Consider the following 22,642-nt stretch of genomic DNA (forward strand, 5'->3'; position numbering starts at 1 on the left):
ACTGGTTCACCGACCTCAACCTGTACAGGTAGGGACAGAACTGGGACAGGACAGGAGTTCACTGGGGGAGTTCGGTCCCACTCCGCTGGACAGCGGAGTGGAGACATGGGGGAGGGAGCTGTAGGGGCGGTGTGGGTGGGTGGGTTGGGGTTGGGGTGGACCAAGCGAGAGGCTGTGCAGAGAGGACAAAGAGAGAAGTCTCTCTCGGTAACTGTAGTTCGCTCTCTCTGTTTACCTCCCTCTCTCGGCCGTGCTCTCTCGTTTTTGCTCACTTTGTCTCGTGCTCCCTCTCCCTGGCTCTCGCCGACCCCGTCCCTAATTGCCCTCGAACTGAGCGATCAGCTCAGCCGTTTCGGAGAGTGAACCACGTTGCCGTGGGCCTGGAGTCACATGTAGGCCGGGCCGAGTAAAGGGTGGGTGGAGGGGGGGCCAGATTTCCCTCCCCTCAAGGACATCAGTGAACCAAGTGATCAACCGGAACAATCGACGAGAGTTTCAAGGTCAGGAAACCGGCTTTCGTGTTCCAGATTTTTGTTATTTATTGGGTTTAACTTCTGCCGTGGGGTTTGAGCCTGTGTCCCCCACCCAGAGCGTTGGCCTGGGCCTTGGCGCCACTAGTCCCAGTGACGTTACCACTTCGCCAACTCCTCCCTGTCGCAGCTCCTTCGCCGCGCCCGCTCCGAAGCGAAGCACGTGCTTCCTTTAAAAGCCGGCCACCCAGAGCTGTGCCCAGTGAAAGCTTCTGTAGAAATACCTGACCCATCGTCGCGTTTAACGCGACGCCCTCTGAGGACAGCCCATGGAACACAGACGCAGGGAGCGAACGCGCAGCCCTGCCGGGACCCGAGCCGTGCAGCGCAGTCCCACGTTGGAGAGCCGACCAGAGTCCGGAGGTCCAGGGGTGCTGTTGGAATTTGGCTGGGGATCTGATTCCAGTGATTGCTGGAGCTGAATCAGCGCGATTTGGCTGCATGCTACAGTGAGCCTGGGAAAGCAATCAGCCCTCTTGGCTCCCTCAGCCTCGATGCTGGATAGCTCCTTGGGAACCGGTCAGGATTTGGATTGGAGATGGAGACAGAAGCAGACCTGCATTTGTATAGCGACCTTTGGATGACCCCAGGCCTGTGATTCATTTTTCAAGTGACTGTGGATTAAGACAATTATCTGCTCATTTTAGTGATGTCGGTGGAGGGATAAGTATTGGCCCCAGATCCGCCGGGGAGAACTCCGCCCCCACACCCCTGCTCTTCTTCCAAATATTGGCCGTGGGATCTTTTACACCCCTTCAGGGGGACCTTAGAGCGATGTCTCATGGAAAGATGGCAAATTCAACAGTGCAGCGCTCCCTCCGTACTGACCCTCCGACAGTGCAGCACTCCCTCAGTACTGACCCTCCGACAGTGCAGCACTCCCTCAGTACTGACCCTCCGACAGTGCAGCACTCCCTCAGTACTGACCCTCCGACAGTGCAGCACTCCCTCAGTACTGACCCTCCGACAGTGCAGCGCTCCCTCAGTACTGACCCTCCGACAGTGCAGCGCCTCCCTCAGTACTGACCCTCCGACAGTGCAGCACTCCCTCAGTACTGACCCTCCGACAGTGCAGCACTCCCTCAGTACTGACCCTCCGACAGTGCAGCACTCCCTCAGTACTGACCCTCCGACAGTGCAGCACTCCCTCAGTACTGACCCTCCAACAGTGCAGCGCTCCCTCAGTACTGACCCTCCGACAGTGCAGCGCTCCCTCAGTACTGACCCTCCGACAGTGCGGCGCTCCCTCAGTACTGACCCTCTGACAGTGCAGCACTCCCACGGTACTAACCCTCCGATAGTGCAGCGCTCCCACGGTATTAACCCTCCGACAGTGCAGCACTCCCTCAGTACTGACCCTCCGACAGTGCAGCACTCCCTCAGTACTGACGCTCCGACAGTGCAGCGCTCCCTCAGTATGAAATTGTGGGAGCGTTGCCCCGGATTATGGGGCTGGAGTCTATGACCTTGGGGGCGTGAGCACAATCCCCTCACTCTGAGCTGAGCGAGAGAGAGAGATTGCTAAACCCATAGAGCCACTCTGACACCGAGGAGTATCACTGTTGGCCTCAGTGCCCAAGTCAATGGGAAACGATCAGCCAGTGCCTCTGCTGCTGTTGGCTGCCCGGTGACCTCTCTGCTCGACAGTGCTCAGTGTCTTAAGGTCACACTGGGCTGGGGCTCCAGAGGGCAGTTGTGACCTGTGGAAGACAGCAAGAGGTAGCATCATCAGTGGGGAGTTAGCAACAGGCCACTGGTGCAGCATTGCAAAACGCTCATGTCTGTTTTTCTCTTCCTCTTGCACAGGTTTCTCCAGACAGCCGAAATGCTGAAGCCCTCGACTCCCTCGCCCAGTCACGAGTCGAGCGGTGGCCCAGGCTCTGAGGAAGGCACGGAATACTACCCCAACGTCGGTAAGGCAGCGGGAGCTGGGTTTCGCCCGACGGTTTTATCTTTGACGTTGAGACCAGCCCTCACCGTGCAGCTCCCGCGGGTCGGGAATAGACCAGGCAGACAGGCCTCTGCGCTCTCCTGTCATGCAGCGCTTTTTGTTTCATCCGTTCAAGGGAAGTGGGCGTCGCTGGCAAGATCAGCATTTATTCCCCATCCCTAGTTGCCCTTGAGAAGGTGGTGGGTGAGCTGCCTTCTTGAACCGCTGCGGTCCCTATGGTGTAGGTACACCCACAGTGCTGTTAGGGAGGGAGTTCCAGGATTTTGACCCAGCGACAGTGAAGGAATGGCCGATATATTTCCAAGTCAGGATGGTGTGTACTATCGATTTGAAAAGCCCAAGGGTAAAGATGACGATAGGATATAGGGCAGTGCATTGGGTCAGTCAGTGGACTGAGTCGAGGAAGAACAGGAGGCCATTCAGCTCCCTGAAACTGCTCCACCATTGCGTCAGTTCATGCTTGATAGGGACAATGTAGAGGGAGCTTTACTCTGTATCTAACCCCGTGCTGTACCTGTTCTGGGAGTGTTTGATGGGGACAGTGTAGAGGGAGCTTTACTCTGTATCTAACCCCGTGCTGTACCTGTTCTGGGAGTGTATGATGGGGACAGTGTAGAGGGAGCTTTACTCTGTATCTAACCCCGTGCTGTACCTGTCCTGGGAGTGTTTGATGAGGACAGTGTAGAGGGAGCTTTACTCTGTATCTAACCCTGTGCTGTACCTGTCCTGGGAGTGTTTGATGGGGACAGTGTAGAGGGAGCTTTACTCTGTATCTAACCCCGTGCTGTACCTGTCCTGGGAGAATACAGGTATTTCTCGTGTATTGACAGAGGACAGTAGGGTTCTGATTTTGGGTTTTGGTGACGAAGAGGAGACTGAGTGAGCTGAGGAGTTTGCGAATGTTGGGTTGGAGGGCGAGAGAGTGCAGTGAGTGAGAAAACATCTGAGTCCCATCTGACTTTGTGACTGAGTTTGTGACGGTGAAACAACAGTCTGTGTGTCAACAACCGATCTAGTTACGATTAGACTTAAGTCCGTCCATCTGTTTATCATTTTTCTGAAAACCGCATCATTTCAGCTCAGCCGGCCTCACCACCCCCTCCTCTGAAAAACTTCAGATCGTCCAAAACTCTGCTGCCCCGTAACCTGACCCGCACTGAGTCCCCTGCATCCATCAACCCTGTCACTCGCTGACCTACTTTTGCTCCTGATCCTGTCAGGCCTCCATTTCAAAATTTTCATCCTGGTTTTTAAATACGTCCCTGATTTCGCCCCCTCCCTATCCCTGTAACCTCCTCCAGCCCCTACAACACTCCCTATCTCTGTAGCCTCCTCCAGCCCCTACAACCCTCCCTATCTCTGTAACCTCCTCCAGACCCTACAACCCTCCCTATCTCTGTAACCTCCTACAGCCCCTACAACGCTCTCTATCTCTGTAACCTCCTCCAGCTCCTACAACCCTCCCTATCTCTAACCTCCTACAGCCCCTACAACCCTCCCTATCTCTGTAACCTCCTCCAGCCCCTACAACCCTCCCTATCTCTAACCTCCTACAGCCCCTACAACCCTCCCTATCTCTGTAATCTCCTCCAGTCCCTACAACCCTCCCTATCCCTGTAACCTCCTCCAGCCCCTACAACACTCCCTATCTCTGTAGCCTCCTCCAGCCCCTACAACCCTCCCTATCTCTGTAGCCTCCTCCAGCCCCTACAACCCTCCCTATCTCTAACCTCCTACAGCCCCTACAACGCTCCCTATCTCTGTAATCTCCTCCAGTCCCTACAACCCTCCCTATCTCTAACCTCCTACAGCCCCTACAACCCTCCTTATCTTTGTAACCACCCCCAGCTTCTACAACCCTCCCTATCTCTGTGACCTCCTCCAGTCCCTACAACCCTCCCTATCTCTGTAACCTCCTCCAGCCCCTACAACCCTCCCTATCTCTGTAACCTCCTCCAGACCCTACAACCCTCCCTGTCTCTGTAACCTCCTGCAGCCCCTACAACCCTCCCTATCTCTAATCTCCTCCAGCCCCTACAACCCTCCCCATCTCTAACCTCCTCTAGCCCCTGCAACCCTCCCTATCTCTAACCACCTGCAGCCCCTAGAACCCTCCCTATCTCTAACGTCCTCCAGCCCCTACAACCCTCCCTGTCTCTAACCTCCTCCAGCTCCTACAACCCTCCCTATCTCTAACCTCCTACAGCCCCTACAACCCTCCCTATCTCTGTAACCTCCTCCAGCCCCTACAACCCTCCCTATCTCTAACCTCCTACAGCCCCTACAACCCTCCCTATCTCTGTAATCTCCTCCAGTCCCTACAACCCTCCCTATCCCTGTAACCTCCTCCAGCCCCTACAACACTCCCTATCTCTGTAGCCTCCTCCAGCCCCTACAACCCTCCCTATCTCTGTAGCCTCCTCCAGCCCCTACAACCCTCCCTATCTCTAACCTCCTACAGCCCCTACAACGCTCCCTATCTCTGTAATCTCCTCCAGTCCCTACAACCCTCCCTATCCCTGTAACCTCCTCCAGCCCCTACAACCCTCCCTATCTCTAACCTCCTACAGCCCCTACAACCCTCCTTATCTTTGTAACCACCCCCAGCTTCTACAACCCTCCCTATCTCTGTGACCTCCTCCAGTCCCTACAACCCTCCCTATCTCTGTAACCTCCTCCAGCCCCTACAACCCTCCCTATCTCTGTAACCTCCTCCAGCCCCTACAACCCTCCCTGTCTCTGTAACCTCCTGCAGCCCCTACAACCCTCCCTATCTCTAATCTCCTCCAGCCCCTACAACCCTCCCCATCTCTAACCTCCTCCAGCCCCTGCAACCCTCCCTATCTCTAACCACCTGCAGCCCCTAGAACCCTCCCTATCTCTAACGTCCTCCAGCCCCTACAACCCTCCCTGTCTCTAACCTCCTACAGCTCCTACAACCCTCTCTATCTCTGTAACCTCCTCCAGCCCCTAAAACCCTCCCTATCTCTCTAACCTCCTACAGCCCCTACAACCCTCCCTAACTCTGTAACCATCCCCAGCCCCTACAACCCTCCCTATCTCTGTAACCACCCGCAGCTTCTACAACCCTCCCTATCTCTGTAACCTCCTCTAGTCCCTACAACCCTCCCTATCTCTGTAACCACCCGCAGCTTCTACAACCCTCCCTATCTCTGTAACCTCCTCCTATAACTCTCCGAGATGTCTGCAGCCCTCCAATTCTGGCCTCTTGTCCACCCCTCGATTCCTATTCATCCCCCATTGGCGGCCGTGCCTTCAGCTGCCTGGGACCCTAAGCCCTGGAATTCCCACCCTAAACCTCTCCACCTCTCTCTTTATCTCTCTGTCTCTGTCTCTCTCTCTCTTTGTCTCTCTCTCTTTGTCTCTCTCTCTCTCTATCTATGGATTCATAGAGTCATAGAGGTCTACAGCACAGAAAAAGGCCCTTCGGCCCATCGAGTCTGTGCCAGTCAAACAAGTACCTAGCTATTCTAATCCCATTTCCCTATCTCGCTCTCTCTCTCTCTTTGTTTCTATCTCTCGCCCTTTAAGACAATCCTTAAAAAAGCAACCTCTTTGACTGAGTTTTTGGTCACCTTGTCCCTAATGTCTCCTTATGTGGCTTGGGGTCAAATTTTGACTGCGAATGCTCCTGTGGAGCTCCTTGCAGTGTTTTATTATGTTCAAGTTGCTTTATAATTGCAAGCTGTCTTTTTAAATGGAGAAGCACTGGTAAATATAAGGTCTGAAGTGTAGTGTCAGCGGTTGCTCAGTGGGTGTTGCTCTTGCCCCTGAGGTCGGTAGGTGGTTGGCCCCCGCCCCAATCGAGACACTTGAGCTGTAAAATTTAGACTGGCACTCCCAGTGCAGCGCTGAGGGAGTGCGGCGCTGTTGAGCGTGCCGTCTTTCAGAAGAGACGTTAAACCGAGGCCCCCATCTGCCCGCCCAGGTGGATGGAAAGATCCCACAGCCACTTTTTGCCCCTCAATCAACATCATCGAAACAAAAACTTGACCCATCATTTTCCCATTGCTGTTTGTGGGAGCTTGCTGTGCACAAAAGAATAAAGAATAGAAGTCCAAAGGAGGTGCAGGAGCAGTAGTACAAGTCATTGAAGGTGGCAGGACAGGTTGAGAGAGGCATGTAGCACCCTGGGCTTTATTAACAAGGACATTGAGTACAATAGCAAGGAGATGATGGTGAGCCTTTATAAAACACTGGTTCAGCCTCAACTGGAGTATTATGTTCAATTCTGCACAAAATCCTGGAACTCCCTCCCTAACAGCACCTACACCACACGGAGTGCAGCGGTTCAAGAAGGCAGCTCACCGCCACCTTCTCGAGGGGCAATTAGGGAATGGGCAATAAATGCTGGGACCCAGCCAGCGACGCCCACGCCCCGTGATTGAATTTTAAAAAGCGACGGCTTTAAAGAGGGCGCAGAGAAAAAGATTCATGAGAATGGCTCCAGGGATGAGTTCCGTGGATAGATTGGAGAAGCTGGGACCGTTCTCCTTGGAGACGAGAAGGTTGAGAGGCGATTTGATGGAGGTGTTCAAAACCATGAGGGGGTCTGGACAGAGTGGATAGGGAGAAACTGAGACACTCCCTGGCGAAAGGATTAGGAACCAGAGAACAGCGATATAAGGGGCTTGACGACTGAACCAAGAGTCGACATGAGATAAAAGGTCTGCACTCATTGGGTGGTTAAGATCTGGAATACGCTGAGAGTGTGGCAGAGGCAGGTTCAATTGTGACTTTCAAAATGGAATTGGATCTTTACCTGAAGAGGAAAAAAATCGCAGGGCCATGAGAGAAAGGCTAGAGAGTGGGAGTAGCTGCTCTCTTGCAGAGAGCTGGCATGGGTACGAAGGGGCCAAATGGCCTCCTGTGCTGTAACGGGTAGCTGCAGCGTTGGCTGTGAAGTGCTTTGGAACATCCGGAAGGGTTTGAACCGCCCTTCCCTCGGCGCGCCGCTGTTTAACTCTCCCCGCTTCCGTCCAGTTTTCCTGCAGAATAAAGCCAGGCGGGAGGACTTCTGGCCTCGGAACCTCAAGAAGATGCACACGGTCATCGACAAGCTCATGCTGCACTCGCACCTCAAGTATAAAGGTAATCGCGCTTCACGCTGTAATCACGTGGCACACAAGCCAACCCTGTGCCTCGCACCACGTTGGTCCCAATTGATTCGGACTCCGAGCTTTCCTGCCACGGCAAATGACTAAAGTCAGCGCAGGGACGGAGAGACCTTGGCGTGTTGCGTACACAGATCTTTAAGGATGCCAGGATAAGTTGGTACGGTTAAGGAAAGAAGTGTACCTTGATTTTTATTACGTAGAGTAGAGTACAATTTTAACAGGATCCAAACTGGTTGGTGAAGCAGAAGCCAAGACACAGAACTTTTCTTTATGGAAAAGGTTTGTTGTTTTGTTGAGCCTCACAACTCTTCTCCACATGCCCAGTGTCCCAGCTATCCTCTATTTATACGCTCTTTTAAGAACCTAATAAAATAAGTATAACTAATAAACAAATTAACAGCCCCTTAAAGGGGCACCATAACGAAACGACAAAACTTTAAAGGAAACTTATCTAATTAAATTAATATATTGTTCCTGGGGCTGATGATGCACTCCAGACCCTGCGGCATTCAAAACAAAAACAAAAATACCTGGAAAAACTCAGCTTCTGCGGAGAGGAACACAGTTAACGTTTCGAGGCCGAATGACCCTTCAACAGAACTAAGGAAAAATAGAAGAGAGGTGAAATATAAGCTGGTTTAAGGGGGGGTGGGACAGGTAGAGCTGGATAGAGGGCCAGTGATAGGTGGAGATAACCAAAAGATGTCACAGACAAAAGGACAAAGAGGTGTTGAAGGTGGTGATATTAGCTGAGGAATGTGCTAATTAAGGGTAGAAAGCAGGACGAGCAAGGTACAGATAGCCCTAGTGGGGGTGGGGTGAAGGAATCAAAAAAGGCTAAAAGGTAGAGATAAAACAATGGATGGAAATACATTTAAAAATAATGGAAATAGGTGGGAAAAGAAAAATCTATATAAATTATTGGGGAAAAAAAGCGGGAGGGAGTCGGAAAGGGGGTGGGGATGGAGGAGAGAGTTCATGATCTAAAATTGGTGAACTCACTGTTCAGTCCGGAAGGCTGTAAAGTGCCTAGTCAGAAGATGAGGTGCTGTTCCTCCAGTTTGCGTTGAGCTTCACTGGAACAATGCAGCAGGCCAAGGACGGACATGTGGGCATGAGAGCAGGGTGGAGTGTTGAAATGGCAAGCGACAGGGAGGTCTGGCTAATGCTTGCGGACAGACCGAAGGTGTTCTGCAAAGCGGTCACCCAGTCTGTGTTTGGTCTCTCCAATGTAGAGGAAACCACATTGGGAGCAACGAATGCAGTAGAGTAAATTGAGGGAAGTGCAAGTGAAATGCTGCTTCACTTGAAAGGAGTGTTTGGGCCCTTGGACGGTAAGGAGAGGGGAAGTAAAGGGGCAGGTGTTGCACCTTCTGCAGTTGCATGGGAAGGTGCCGTGGGAGGGGGTTGAGGTGTAGGGGGTGATGGAGGAGTGGACCAGGGTGTCCTGGAGGGAACGATCCCTGTGGAATGCCGCCGGGGGGGTGAAGGGAAGATGGGTTTGGTGGTGGCATCATGCTGGAGTTGGCGGAAATGGCGGAGGATGATCCTTTGAATGCGGAGGCTGGTGGGGTGATAAGTGAGGACAAGGGGGACCCTATCATGTTTCTGGGAGGGAGAGGAAGGTGTGAGGGCGGATGCGCGGGAGATTGGCCGGACACGGTTAAGGGCCCTGTCAACCACCGTGGGTGGAAAACCTCGGTTAAGGAAGAAGGAAGACATGTCAGAGGAGCTGTTTTTGAAAGTGGCATCATCAGAACAGATGCGATGGAGGCGAAGGAACTGAGAGAATGGGATGGAGTCCTTACAGGAAGCGGGGTGTGAGGAGCTGTAGTCGAGGTAGCTGTGGGAGTCGGTAGGCTTGTAATAGATATTGGTGGACAGTCTATCACCAGAAATTGAGACAGAGAGGTCAAGGAAGGGAAGGGAAATGTCAGAGATGGACCATGTGAAAACGATGGAGGGGTGGAGATTGGAAGCAAAATTAATAAATTTTTCCAGGTCCAGACGAGAGCATGAAGCAGCACCGAAGTAATCATCGATGTACCGGAGAAAGAGTTGTTGGAGGGGGCTGGAGTAGGACTGGAACAAGGAATGTTCCACATACCCCATAAAGAGACAGGCATAACTGGGGCCCATGCGGGTACCCATAGCCACACCTTTTATTTGGAAGAAGTGAGAGGAGTTAAAGGAGAAATTGTTCAGTGAGAGAACAAGTTCAGCCAGACGGAGGAGAGTAGTGGTGGATGGGGATTGTTCGGGCCTCTGTTCGAGGAAGAAGCGGAGAGCTATCAGACCATCCCGGTAGGGGATGGAGGTGTACAGGGATTGGACGTTCATGGTGAAGAGGAGGCGGTTGGGGCCAGGGAACTGGAAATTGTTGATATGATGTAGGGTGTCAGAGGAATCACGGATGTAGGTGGGAAGGGACTGGACAAGGGGAGAGAGAATGGAGTCAAGATAGCAAGAAATGAGTTCCTTGGGGCAGGAACAGGCTGACACGATCGGTCTGCCGGGACAGTCCTGTTTGTGGATTTTGGGTAGGAGGTAGAAGCGGGCCGTCCGAGGTTGGGAGACTATCAGGTTGGAAGCTGTGGGAGGAAGATCTCCAGAGGAGATGAGATCAGTAACAGTCCTGGAAACAATGGCTTGATGTTCAGTGGTGGGGTCATGGTCCAGGGGGAGGTAGGAGGAAGTGTCTGCGAGTTGACGCTCAGCCTCTGCGAGGTAGAGGTCAGTGTGCCAAACAACAACAGCACCACCCTTGTCAGCGGGTTTGATGACAATGTTGGGGTTGGACCTGAGAGAACGGAGTGCAGCAAGTTCAGAGAGAGACAGATTAGAATGGGTGAGAGGAGCAGAGAAATTGAGACGGCTAATGTCACGCTGACAGTTCTCAATGAAAAGATCAAGAGAAGGTAAGAATCCAGAGGGAGGGGTCCAGGTGGAGGGAGAATATTGGAGGTGGGTGAAAGGATCCGTTGAACGGGGAGAGGACTCCTGCCCAAAGAAGTGAGCACGGAGACGAAGACGGCGGAAGAAGAGTTCAGCATCATGCCGAGCCCGAAATTCATTGAGATGAGGGCGTAAGGGTATGAAGCTAAGTCCTTTGCTGAGCACTGAACGTTCAGCGTCGGAGAGGGGAAGGTCAGGGAGTATAGTGAATACGCGGCCGGGGCTGGGTTGGAAGATGGGGTGGGGACAGATCCTGCAGTATTCATCTTGCAGGAAGCGTAACTATGTGCTCAAAGACAATTAATACCCATCACCTGTTTCTCTTAACCTTAACAATGTAATTGATGAGATATTAACATAGAAAAGCCAGTGGGTTATGCTGAACCTTTTATACGTCACTAGTTAGGCCCCAGCTGGGATATTGCGTTCAATCTTTTTTTATTCATTCATGGGATGTAGCCTCGCTGGCTGGGCCAGCATTTATCGCCCATCCCTAATTGCCCCTTGAGAAGGTGGTGGTGAGCTGCCTTCTTGAACCGCTGCAGTCCCTGTGGTGTAGGTACACCCACAGCGCTGTTAGGGAGGGAGTTCCAGGATTTTGACCCAGCGACAGTGAAGGAATGGCCGATATATTTCCAAGTCAGGATGGTGAGTGGCTTGGAGGTGAACTTCCAGGTGGTGGTGTTCCCATGTGTCTGCTGCCCTTGTCCTTCTAGGTGGTAGTGGCCGTGGGTTTGGAAGGTGCTGCCTAAGGAGCCTTGGTGAATTCCTGCAGTGCATCTTGTAGATGGTACACACACTGCTGCTACTGTGCGTCGGTGGTGGAGGGAGTGAATGTTTGTGGATGTGGTGCCAATCAAGCAGGACTGCTTTGTCTTGGATGGTGTTGAGCTTCTTGAGTGTTGTGGGAGCTGCACTCATCCAGGCAAGTGGGGAGTATTCCAATCACACTCCTGACTTGTGCCCTATGGACGGTGGACAGGCTTTGGGGGGTCAGGAGGGCCCAATTCTGGGCACCAAACACTTTAGGAAGGATGTGGAGGCCTCGGCGAGGGTGTGGAGGAAATTTGCTCGAATGGTTCCAGGGATGAGGGACTGAAGTTCATGTGGAGAGACTGGAGAAGCTGGGATTGTTCTCCTCAGAGCAGAGAAGGTTAAGGGGGAGATTGAATCGAGGTGTTCAAAATCATGAGGGGTTTGGATAGAGTAAATAAGGAGAAACTGTTTCCAGCGGCAGGAGGGTCGGTAACCAGAGGGACACAGATTGAAGAGAATCGGGAAAAGAACCAGAGGGGGAGATGAGGGGAATTATTTTTTTTTGACACAGCGAGTTGTTGTGATCTGGAAGGCGCTGCCTGAAATGGCGGTGGAAGCAGATTCAATAGAAACTTTCAAAAAAGGGGGGAATTGGATGAATACTTGAAAGGGAAAAGTTTGCAGGGATGTGGGAGAAAGAGCAGGGGGTGGTTCGAGTGGGATTAATTGGATAGATCTTTCAAAGAGCTGGGACAGGCATGATGGGCCGAATGGTCTCGTTCTATGTAAGTCAGTGTATTATTCTGCTGCGAAGAGGCTAACAATGACTAATTCTTAAGGGAACATGCCCTCAGTTAAAAACAAGTCCTGTACAGGGAACCTCACCTGTCTTAAAAAAAATTTCTGCTTATAAATATAAGGCCCCACTAGTTCATCTGTAACAGTGTGTGTGATGCCTGGTGCACACTTGATGCACTGTTACCATAGCGTTGTTGGATCTAGTCAACAAGGATATCATTGCAGTGTGACATGTTTACATACAAGTTTCCATTATACATGTAGAATTTCCAATGGGGGAAAGATGGAGCTAAATTGCAGTCGAGCATGCATTTGTAATCTCTATTCAACAAGTATTAAATACAGTCCAATGGTCATTTTGTCCTTTGTCATGCTAATTCACCTCCTTTATGGCTTCCTTTTTGTCCTGTTAAACTAGGTACACTCTCAATGTTGGACTGCAACATCTTTCCTGGTTTGAGCAATGACTTCCTCGAGTCAGAGGTCAACTTGTTTCTCCTTCCTGTGATGGAGAGTGAGGTCGAGGAAAACCTAGTCAGGGCCGGTAAGGTTACTGTTTCCGGGTCATTCAAACCCATGATGAAGATAAAGAATGGTCATTGCCGCACGGGGTTAGATACAGAGTAAAGCTCCCTCTACACTGTCCCCATCAAACACTCCCAGGACAGGTACAGCACGGGGTTAGATACAGAGTAAAGCTCCCGCTACACTGTCCCCATCAAACACTCCCAGGACAGGTACAGCACGGGGTTAGATACAGAGTAAAGCTCCCTCTACACTCTCCCCATCAAACACTCCCAGGGCAGGTACAGCACAGGGTTTGATACAGAGTAAAGCTCCCTCTACCCTGTCCCCATCAAACACTCCCAGAACAGGTACAGCACGGGGTTAGATGCAGAGTAAAGCTCCCTCTACACTGTCCCCATCAGACACTCCCAGGACAGGTACAGCACGGGGTTAGATACAGAGTAAAGCTCCCTCTACACTGTCCCCATCAAACACTCCCAGGACAGGTACAGCACGGGGTTAGATACAGAGTAAAGCTCCCTCTACACTGTCCCCATCAAACACTCCCAGGACAGGTACAGCACGTGGTTAGATACAGAGTAAAGCTCCCTCTACACTCTCCCCATCAAACACTCCCAGGGCAGGTACAGCACAGGGGTTTGATACAGAGTAAAGCTCCCTCTACACTCTCCCCATCAAACACTCCCAGGACAGGTACAGCACGGGGTTAGATACAGAGTAAAGCTCCCTCTACACTGTCCCCATCAAACACTCCCAGGACAGGTACAGCACGGGGTTAGATACAGAGTAAAGCTCCCTCTACACTGTCCCCATCAAACACTCCCAGGACAGGTACAGCACGGGGTTAGATACAGAGTAAATCTCCCTCTACGCCGTCCCCGTCAAACCCTCCCCTTCGTTGTATCCCAGCCCGAAACCTCAGTGAAGCCCCTCACCCCTCACCTTCGTGACCCTTTCCTGTTTCGCACCCTGTGCTTTCCGAGGGCGGTTACATATTGAGAGCCAGGCGAGAGGCAGCTCCGTGCTGTGGGGGGTCATGTGACGCGGTGGCTGCCAGGAACCTTCAAGGCAAAGGATTCCTGAAGCCGAATGAGCCCGAGCGTCAAAATGTCACCGGGCTCAGACCCCAGCCCAGAGACCTGATCCCCCCAGATCCATCACACCCCTTGACTTGTATCCTGTAGGCGGTGGGGAATCCGGATGTGAGCCGCTGGCCGCAGAATGCGCAGCCTCTGACCTACTCTCTTAATTCGCAGTACTTATGACATGTGTTTTGAACCACACTCTTCACCACAAATTGCTTTAATAATTCTCCAGCAGTTCGTGGAACTCTGGAAAATAAAGAGACCGTGTGAAAGCAACTCTTCATCCCAGTAGAGATTAACCCCCGTGAGCATGAAGCCAAAGGCTACACAGCGATTGTACAATATCAGGACAGGATCTCACCATGGAACATGTCGTTCAGCCAGCAAGTGACAGGCATTGCACAGGGAAGGCCAGGCCCAGCCACAATGTAATTCGCCAACAACTCCACAATCCTGCCCCAGAGAAAAACAAGATTTACAATTGTAAAGCACATTTCCCGACCCGCTGGATGACTCATCAAGCCCTTTCCATGAAGTACAGTCGCTGCCGCAACGCAGGAAACGCGGCAGCCGATTTGCGCACAGTAAGATCCCGCAAACAGCAGTGTGACCACATTGTCTGTTTCTTTCTCGGGGCTGATTTGCGGGGGTAAATGTTGGTCCCGGAACATGGGGGAGAGCTCCCCCCCAGGCCTCCGCCTCCCCCCACCCCAGGCACCCGCCTCCCTCCCACCCACCCCCCCAGGCCCCCGCCTCCCCCCCACAAGCCCCCGCCTTCTCCCCCCCAGGCCCCCGCCTCCCCTCCCCCCAGGCCCCCGCCTCCCCTCCCCCCAGGCCCCCGCCTCCCCTCCCCCAGGCCCCCGCCTCCCTCCCCCAGGCCCCCGCCTCCCTCCCCCAGGCCCCCGCCTCCCCTCCCCCCTAGGCCTCCGCCTCCCCCCCAACTCTTCTGCCAAATAATGGTAGTAGGATCTTTTACAACCACCCGAGTAGGTAGGTGGGACCTCGGTTTAGACCTCATCTGCCAACAGTGCAGCCCTCCCTCGGTACTGCTCACTGACAGCGCGGTGCCCCCTCGGCACTGACCCTCCGACCGTGCGGTGCCCCCTCGGTAATGACCCTCCGACCGTGCGGTGCCCCCTCGCTACTGTCCCTCCGACCGTGCGGTGCCCCCTCGGTACTGACCCTCCGACCGTGCGGTGCCCCCTCGGTACTGACCCTCCGACAGTGCGGCGCCCCCTCGGTAATGACCCTCCGACAGTGCGGTGCCCCCTCGGTACTGACCCTCCGACAGTGCGGTGCCCCCTCGGTACTGACCCTCCGACCGTGCGGTGCCCCCTCGGTACTGACCCTCCGACCGTGCGGTGCCCCCTCGGTACTGACCCTCCGACCGTGCGGTGCCCCCTCGGTAATGACCCTCCGACCGTGCGGTGCCCCCTCGCTACTGTCCCTCCGACCGTGCGGTGCCCCCTCGGTACTGACCCTCCGACCGTGCGGTGCCCCCTCGGTACTGACCCTCCGACAGTGCGGCGCCCCCTCGGTAATGACCCTCCGACAGTGCGGTGCCCCCTCGGTACTGACCCTCCGACAGTGCGGTGCCCCCTCGGTACTGACCCTCTGACCGTGCGGTGCCCCCTCGGTACTGACCCTCCGACAGTGCGGCGCCCCCTCGGTACTGACCCTCCGACAGTGCGGCGCCCCCCCGGTACTGACCCACCAACAGCGCGGAGCCCCCTCGGTACTGACCCTCCGACAGTGCGGTGCCCCCTCGGTACTGACCCTCCGACAGTGCGGTGCCCCCTCGGTACTGACCCTCCGACAGTGCGGTGCCCCCTCGGTACTGACCCTCCGACCGTGCGGTGCCCCCTCGGTACTGACCCTCCGACCGTGCGGTGCCCCCTTGGTACTGACCCTCTGACAGTGTGGTGCTCCCTTGGTACTGCGCTGCAGGGTCAACCTTGAATTTTGTGCTCAAACTCTGGAGTGGGATTTGAACCCGGAGTCTTGTGAGTGCTCCCAACTGAGACACAGCTCAGATGGACCAGAAAGATAGATCGAGCATCAGTTCAATGATTAAAACCACTGAATTGACACTTAAGGAAACAATTTTTAAGTGGCTGCCTGGATGTGTAAAGTCATGGGTGAACACAAACACTAGGAGCAGGGGGAGACCATTTAGCCCCTTGAGCCTGCTCCAACATTCAATGAGATCATGGCTGATCTGATTGTGGCCTTAACTCCACATTCCTGCCTGTTCCCCATGACCCTTGATTCTCTTGTCGTTCAAAAATATGTCGAACTCAGCCTTGAACACATTCAGTGACCTGACCTCCGCTAATCCCTGAGGAAGAGAATTCCACAGACTCGTGTTCTTCTGAGAGAAGAAATTCATCCTCATCTCCGACCTAAATGGGAGACTCCTTATCTTAAAACTGTGCCCCATAGTTCTGGATTCCCCCACAAAGGGGAACATCCTCTCAGCACCCACCCCTCCGAATCTTATCTGTTTCAATAAGAGCACCTCTCGTTCTTCTAAACTCCAGGCCCAACCCGCTCAATCTTTTTTTTTTGTTATTCATTTATGGCATGTGGGCGTCGCTGGCTGGGCCCAGCATTTATTGCCCACTCCTAATTGCCCCTTGAGAAGGTGGTGATGAGCTGCCTTCTTGACCCGCTGCAGTCCCTGTGGTGTAGGTACACCCACAGCGCTTTTAGGGAGTGAGTTCCAGGCTTTTGACCCAGCGACAGTGAAGGAACGGCCGATATATTTCCATGTCGGGGTGGTGAGTGACTCCGAGGGGAACTTCCAGGTGGTGGTGTTCCCGTGTGTCTGCTGCCCTTGTCCTTCTAGATGGTAGCGGTCGTGGGTTTGGAAGGTGCTGTCGAAGGAGCCTTGGTGAGTTGCTGCAGTGCATCTTGTAGATGGTACACACACTGCTGCTACTGTGCGTCGGTGGTGGAGGGAGTGAATGTTTAAGGTGGTGGATGGGGTGCCAGTCAAGCGGGGCTGCTTTGTCCAGGAGGGCGTTGAGCTTCTTGAGTGTTGTGGGAGCTGCACTCATCCCCGCCCCCAGCCCAAGAATCAGCCTCGCGAACCTTCTCTGAACTGCTTCCAATGCAAGTATATCTGTCCTTAAGTAAGGAGACATTGGCGCTTTGTCTCCTTCCTCATTTCATGGTCTCTGGCTGTCTCAAAGTGCTGAGCCAGAGAGGAATAGCCCCTCTAAAAGAGCGCCTCCTAATGCCTCAGTGTTACACTGCTTCCACTTCCCCACAGCAACCCAATCCTTGCGACCCTGGGCCTGACTCAGACTATCCAGTTGGCTTCGCGATGGGATTGGTCCTGTGCCACGGGCTTGCAAAGGCAAGTGGGACCCAGCGTAAGCACACACACACACACCCCCACCCCCCCCGCCCACCGCCCGAGATTCCAGCAGACAGGGGAATCCTTCAAAAGGGCTTATACCTGCAGAGGACTTGTTTGTACGGCTATGGGGAGCAAAGCTCGGGACGTAGGAGTAAATTGGGCAGCTCTCTCAACGGCGTGAGCTGACAAGTGGCAAGTAACATTCACACCACAAAAGTGTCCCAGGTGCTGTTGTTCAGATGAGACGTTAAACCAAGGCCCCATCTAATAGCTCGGGTGGATGTAGCAAATAGCTGACTTCAAACATCCAGCAACTGTGGGCCATCAGCAGCAGCAGAATTGCACTCATCCATAATCCATAACCTTTTGGCCCAACATATCCCCTACTCTACCATTGCCATCAGGCCAGGAGATCAAACCTGGTTCGATGAAGAGTGCAGGAGGGCATGCCAGGAGCAGCACCAAGAGTTACTGCAAATGAGGTGTCGACCTGGTGAAGTTACAACACAGGACTACTTACGTGCCAAACAGCATAAACAGCAAGTGATAGACAGAGCTAAGTGATCCCACAACCAACAGATCAGTTCTAAGCTCTGCAGTCCTGCCACCTCCAGTCGTGAATGGTGGTGGACAATTAAACAACTCACCAGAGGAGGAGGCTCCACAAATATCCCCATCCTCAATGATGGTGGAGCCCAGCACAACAGTGCAAAAGATAAGGCTGAAACATTTTGCAATAGTCTTCAGCCAGAAGTGCCGAGGGGATGATCCATCTCTGCCTCTTGAGCTCCCCAGCATCACAGAGACCAGTCTTCAGCCAGTTCAATTCATTCCATGTGTTATCAAGAAACGGTTAAAGGCACTGGATACTGCAAAGGCTATGGGCCCTGACAATATTCCGGCAATAGTACTGAAGACTTCTGCTCCAGAACTTGCCGCGCCCCTAGCCAAGCTGTTCCAGTACAGCTACAACACTGGCATCCACCTGGCAATGTGGAAAATTGCCCAGATATATCCTGTCCACGAAAAGCAGGACAAATCCAACCTGGCCAATTACTGCTCCATCAGTCTGTTCTCCATCATCAGTGGAGTGATGGAAGGAGTCATCAACAGTGCTATCAAGCGGCACGTCCGTAGCAATAACCTCACTGACGCTCAGTTTGGGTTATGTCGGGGCCACTCAGCTCCTGATCTCATTACAGCCTTGGTTCAAAAGTAGACAAAAGAGCTGAATTCAAGACAGCATTTGACCGAGTGTGGCTTCAAGGGGCCCGAGCAAAACTGGAGTCAATGGGAATCAGGGGAAACCTCTCCACTGGTTGGAGTCATACCGAGCACAAAGGAAGATGGTTGTGGTTGTTGGAGGTCAGTCATCTCAGCTCCAGGACATCACTGCAGGAGTTCCTCAGGGTAGTGTCCTCGGTCCAACCATCTTCAGCTACTTCATCAATGACCTTCCTTCCATCATAAGGTCAGAAGTGGGGATGTTCGCTGATGATTGCACAATGTTCAGCACCATTCGCGACTCCTCAGATTCTGAAGCAGTCCATGTCCAAATGCAGCAAGACCTGGACAATATCCAGGCTTAGGCTGACAAGTGGCAAGTAACATTCACACGACAAAAGTGTCAGGCAATGACCATCTCCAACAAGAGAGAGAATTGAACTGGTGCCCCTTGATTTCAATTGCATTACCATCACTGAATCCCCCACTATCAACATCCTGGGGGTTACCATTGACCAGAAACTGAACTGGACTAGCCATAAAAACACTGGCTACAAGAGCAGGTCAGAGGCTGGGAATCCGGCAGCAAGTAACTCACCTCCTGACTCCCCCAAAGCCTGTCCACCATCGACAAGGCACAAGTCAGGAGTGTGATGGAATACTCCCCACTTGCCTGGATGAGTGCAGCTCCCACAACACTCAAAAAGCTGGACACCGTCCAGGACAAAGCAGCCTCGCTTGATTGGCACCACATCCACAAACATTCACTCCCTCCACCACCGACACACAGTAGCAGCAGTGTGTGTACCATCTACAAGATGCACTGCAGCAACTCACCAAGGCTCCTTCGACAGCACCTTCCAAACCTACAACCACTACCATCTAGAAGGACAAGGGCAGCAGATAGATGGGAACACCACCACCTGGAAGTTCCCCTCCAAGCCACTCACCATCCTGACTTGGAAATATATCGGCTGTTCCTTCACTGTCGCTGGGTCAAAATCCTGGGACTCCCTTCCTAACAGCACTGTGGGTGTACCTACACCACATGGACTGCAGCGGTTCAAGAAGGCAGCTCACCACCACCTTCTCGAGGGGCAATTAGGGACGGGCAGTGAATGCTGAACTAGCCGACGATGCCCACATCCCCATGGACGAATAATAAAAAAGTTTTTTTTTTAAATTTTCCCACAGCCGCTATTGGGAAGGTTAGAGGAGGAGTCCTGGGGCCAATATTTATCCCTCTACCAACATCAGTTTAAAAAAGCAGATGATCTGGGCCATTACCACATTGCTGTTTGTGGGAGCTTGCTGTGCGTAAATTGGCTGTCACGTTTTCTGCGTTACAACAGTGACCACACTTCAAAAGAAAGCACCTCATTCGCCGAAACGCACGTCGAGGTGTCTGGCGGCCGTGAAAGGCGCTACATAAGTACAAGTCTCTGGTTTTATCATCTTGATAACGTTGTCATGACGATTGCGCCATCCTCTCTCTCTCTCTCTTTGCTAACGGCCGGGTTTATTTACCTCATACAGGGGCCGGAGGAATGTCCCTCTTCCCACTGCTCCCAGGTTACAAAGGACACCCCAGCTTCCAATCGCTGGTCGGCAAGCTGAGGAGCCAAATCCTGTCCATGTCCCGGCCTCAGCTCTCGCACACCATCCTCACCGAGAAGAACTGGTAAGGAGGCGCCCAGCGCGGCACAGAGGGAGGCTGTTCGGCCCCACCAGCCCATGTTGGCCCATTTATGCTCGACTCCAAACCTCTTTCAATGTAACCCTCTCTACCCAGAAAGGGGTGACAGCTTGGAGCTCGCTCCCACGGGGAGCGGTGGAGGCGAATAGTGTCGACGTATCGAAGGGCGAAGTTGGATAAACACGCGAGGGGGGAGAGAGGAAGAGAAGAGATAGGGCGATGGGGGGGTGAGACGAAGAGAGGGTGGGAGGATGCTCGTGTGGAGCAGATGGGCCGAATGGCCAGCTCCTCCGCTGTGCGTTTCGTGGGTTTTTTTTTGTTGCAAGATCAGCTTGTCAGCCTTGTTGCCGTGGGGACCCTCGGAGTTAGGCTTCCCTCCCTCCTAGGCCGCATCGTTACCGTCCAACGTTTGGAGGGTCGGAATGAGCGGATGAGCCGGATAATGACAACGGTCAATCTTTTTAAGTTTAAATTCTATCGTTTCCAGCCAGGTTCCCAGCTGACTAAAGAGTTGCCAAGTCCTCGGGAATGAATGATCAACCACCTCTGCGGGGGGTCACTGCCAGGAGTAAAATCGGGAAGGCTTTTTAAAATAAAAAAGCCTCTTTTTTTTGCTTGTTTTTTTTTTTAAAAAACCGCTTATGTTTATCCGTTGTAAAAGTATCGGACACTTTGGGAGAGTAGAAGCTGTTTGACTGATGGTTAAGATTCACCCGGTCCGATTGAGGGAGAGTCTGCGGGCTGCCTGATTGGCCTGGGCAGTGTCAGGGCCTCATGACGGACAAGCTGAATGACAAACGGCGCGGGTTGCCAGGAGGGGTTGGGTGGTGAGATTGGCGGCCGGAGGTCATGTGATAAACCTCCAGGAACGCGTGCGGTCAGATGTTGGCGACCCCTGCTGCTGACCCCGCCATTACTCAGGTCATGGAGAAAGTTGTGATTTACTGTCAGTATTGGTCAATCTGTCTGGTCCCGTTCTGACTGGCAGCAACACGGAGTTTGCAGTTGGTCATGTCAATTCCATCTGTTCAGCAATGCCTTTAGAAGTGGTCATAAAAGGCTTGTTGTAGCAACAAGAGAACTGAGGAGATTTATTATTTCTATCTGCGCTAAAAGATAGAGGTGGGGGTGGGGGTGGGAGGGTGGAGTGATTCAACTGCACTGCCACCTCCCGAATTGGGGTAGCACTGAGGGAGAGCCGCGCTGTCGGAGGGTCAGTGCTGAGGGAGTGCCGCACTGTCGGAGGGTCAGTGCCGAGGGAGTGCCGCACTGTCGGAGGGTCAGTGCCGAGGGAGTGCCGCACTGTCGGAGGGTCAGTGCCGAGGGAGTGCCGCACTGTCGGAGGGTCAGTGCCGAGGGAGCGCCGCACTGTCGGAGGGTCAGTGCCGAGGGAGCGCCGCACTGTCGGAGGGTCAGTACCGAGGGAGCGCCGCACTGTCGGAGGGTCAGTACTGAGGGAGCGCCGCACTGTCGGAGGGTCAGTACTGAGGGAGCGCCGCACTGTCAGAGGGTCAGTACTGTGGGAGCGCCGCACAGTCGGAGGGTCAGTACTGTGGGAGCGCCGCACAGTCGGAGGGTCAGTACTGAGGGAGTGCCGCACTGTTGGAGGGTCAGTACTGAGGGAGTGCCGCACTGTCGGAGGGTCAGTACTGAGGGAGTGCCGCACTGTCGGAGGGTCAGTACTGAGGGAGTGCCGCACTGTCGGAGGGTCAGTACTGAGGGAGTGCCGCACTGTCGGAGGGTCAGTACTGAGGGAGTGCCGCACTGTCGGAGGGTCAGTACTGAGGGAGTGCCGCAGTTTTGCAGCTGCTGCCTTTAGGCTGAGCTGTCGGCCTGTCTGCCCCCTCGGTTGGATCTGAATGAACCCACAGCCGCTACTGCGAAGAAGAGCAGGGGGCAGATATTCCGACGTTTTGGGGGCATTATTTTCCCCGACCGACGTCAGGTAAAATAGACGGAGGAGCCGGTCACGTCTTGAGGTTTTGCTGTTCACAGAGTCACTGCCGCGTTTCCCTTTATAATGACGGTGACCACATGTCAGTGGCTGTGAAGCACTTGGGCAGGGGGGGGTGCCCTGAGGTCAGGAGGTTATAATCGCGAGCTCTTTTCTTTCCCCCCCAAAGGTTCCACTACGCCGCCAGGATCTGGGACGGAGTGAAGAAGTCCTCGGCGCTCTCGGAGTACAGCCGCCTGTTGTCCTAGTCCTGCTTCCCCCCCAGGCGCTGGCAGCCATTTTGCCGGGATCGGGGCGGGGGAGGGGGAAAGGCAGCCAGCCAGCCTTCGGGAAGGACGGGAAGCGGCCGAGTCTGAAGACCCCCACCCCCTGCTGTGTGAGATCCCACCGGAAAGGGGCAGCCCCCCCACCCCTCGACCATTCGCCGGCGCCCGCTCTGTGCTGTTCCCGGTTTTCACGTCCTCTCCCTTCCCGTCCGTTTGGGAAGTGGGTTTTTTCCCCCCGGAGCTGGGCTGCCGCTGACCCTCGGACTGACCGCTGCCTGGCACTCGGACGGTGGGCGGGGGGGGGGGGACGAGTTGCCTGTGGGGCCCCGTTCCCAGTCCCAGTCCCAGCCCGGCCCGTGGCGCCGCTCGGGGTGGGCTGTGGCAGCAGCCTTGCTGA

General features: G+C 53.8%; 1 protein-coding gene across 1 annotated transcript; it reads left to right on the top strand.

The window, feature by feature from the left end:
* Positions 1 to 6: 6 nt before the first annotated feature.
* On the top strand, positions 7 to 22,279 carry LOC144676663 (nonsense-mediated mRNA decay factor SMG9-like). The gene is made up of 6 exons (XM_078537031.1): positions 7 to 28; positions 2,337 to 2,443; positions 7,486 to 7,593; positions 12,547 to 12,672; positions 19,866 to 20,010; positions 22,149 to 22,279. Exons 2-6 carry the CDS (start codon positions 2,356 to 2,358, stop codon positions 22,225 to 22,227), a joined length of 546 nt encoding a protein of 181 aa, XP_078393157.1. The 5' UTR covers positions 7 to 28; positions 2,337 to 2,355; the 3' UTR covers positions 22,228 to 22,279.
* Positions 22,280 to 22,642: the final 363 nt, after the last annotated feature.

This window comes from Cetorhinus maximus, unplaced genomic scaffold (genome assembly GCF_964194155.1).
Source record: "Cetorhinus maximus unplaced genomic scaffold, sCetMax3.hap1.1 HAP1_SCAFFOLD_1803, whole genome shotgun sequence".
Lineage (NCBI taxonomy): Eukaryota > Metazoa > Chordata > Chondrichthyes > Lamniformes > Cetorhinidae > Cetorhinus > Cetorhinus maximus.

Coding starts and splice junctions, on each gene's coding strand:
- LOC144676663 (XM_078537031.1), top strand. CDS start 2,356: ATGCTGAAGCCCTCGACTCCCTCGCCCAGTCACGAGTCGAGCGGTGGC. Junction 2,444..7,485: donor GGAATACTACCCCAACGTCG/GTAAGGCAGCGG, acceptor GCTTCCGTCCAG/TTTTCCTGCAGAATAAAGCC. Junction 20,011..22,148: donor ATCCTCACCGAGAAGAACTG/GTAAGGAGGCGC, acceptor TCCCCCCCAAAG/GTTCCACTACGCCGCCAGGA.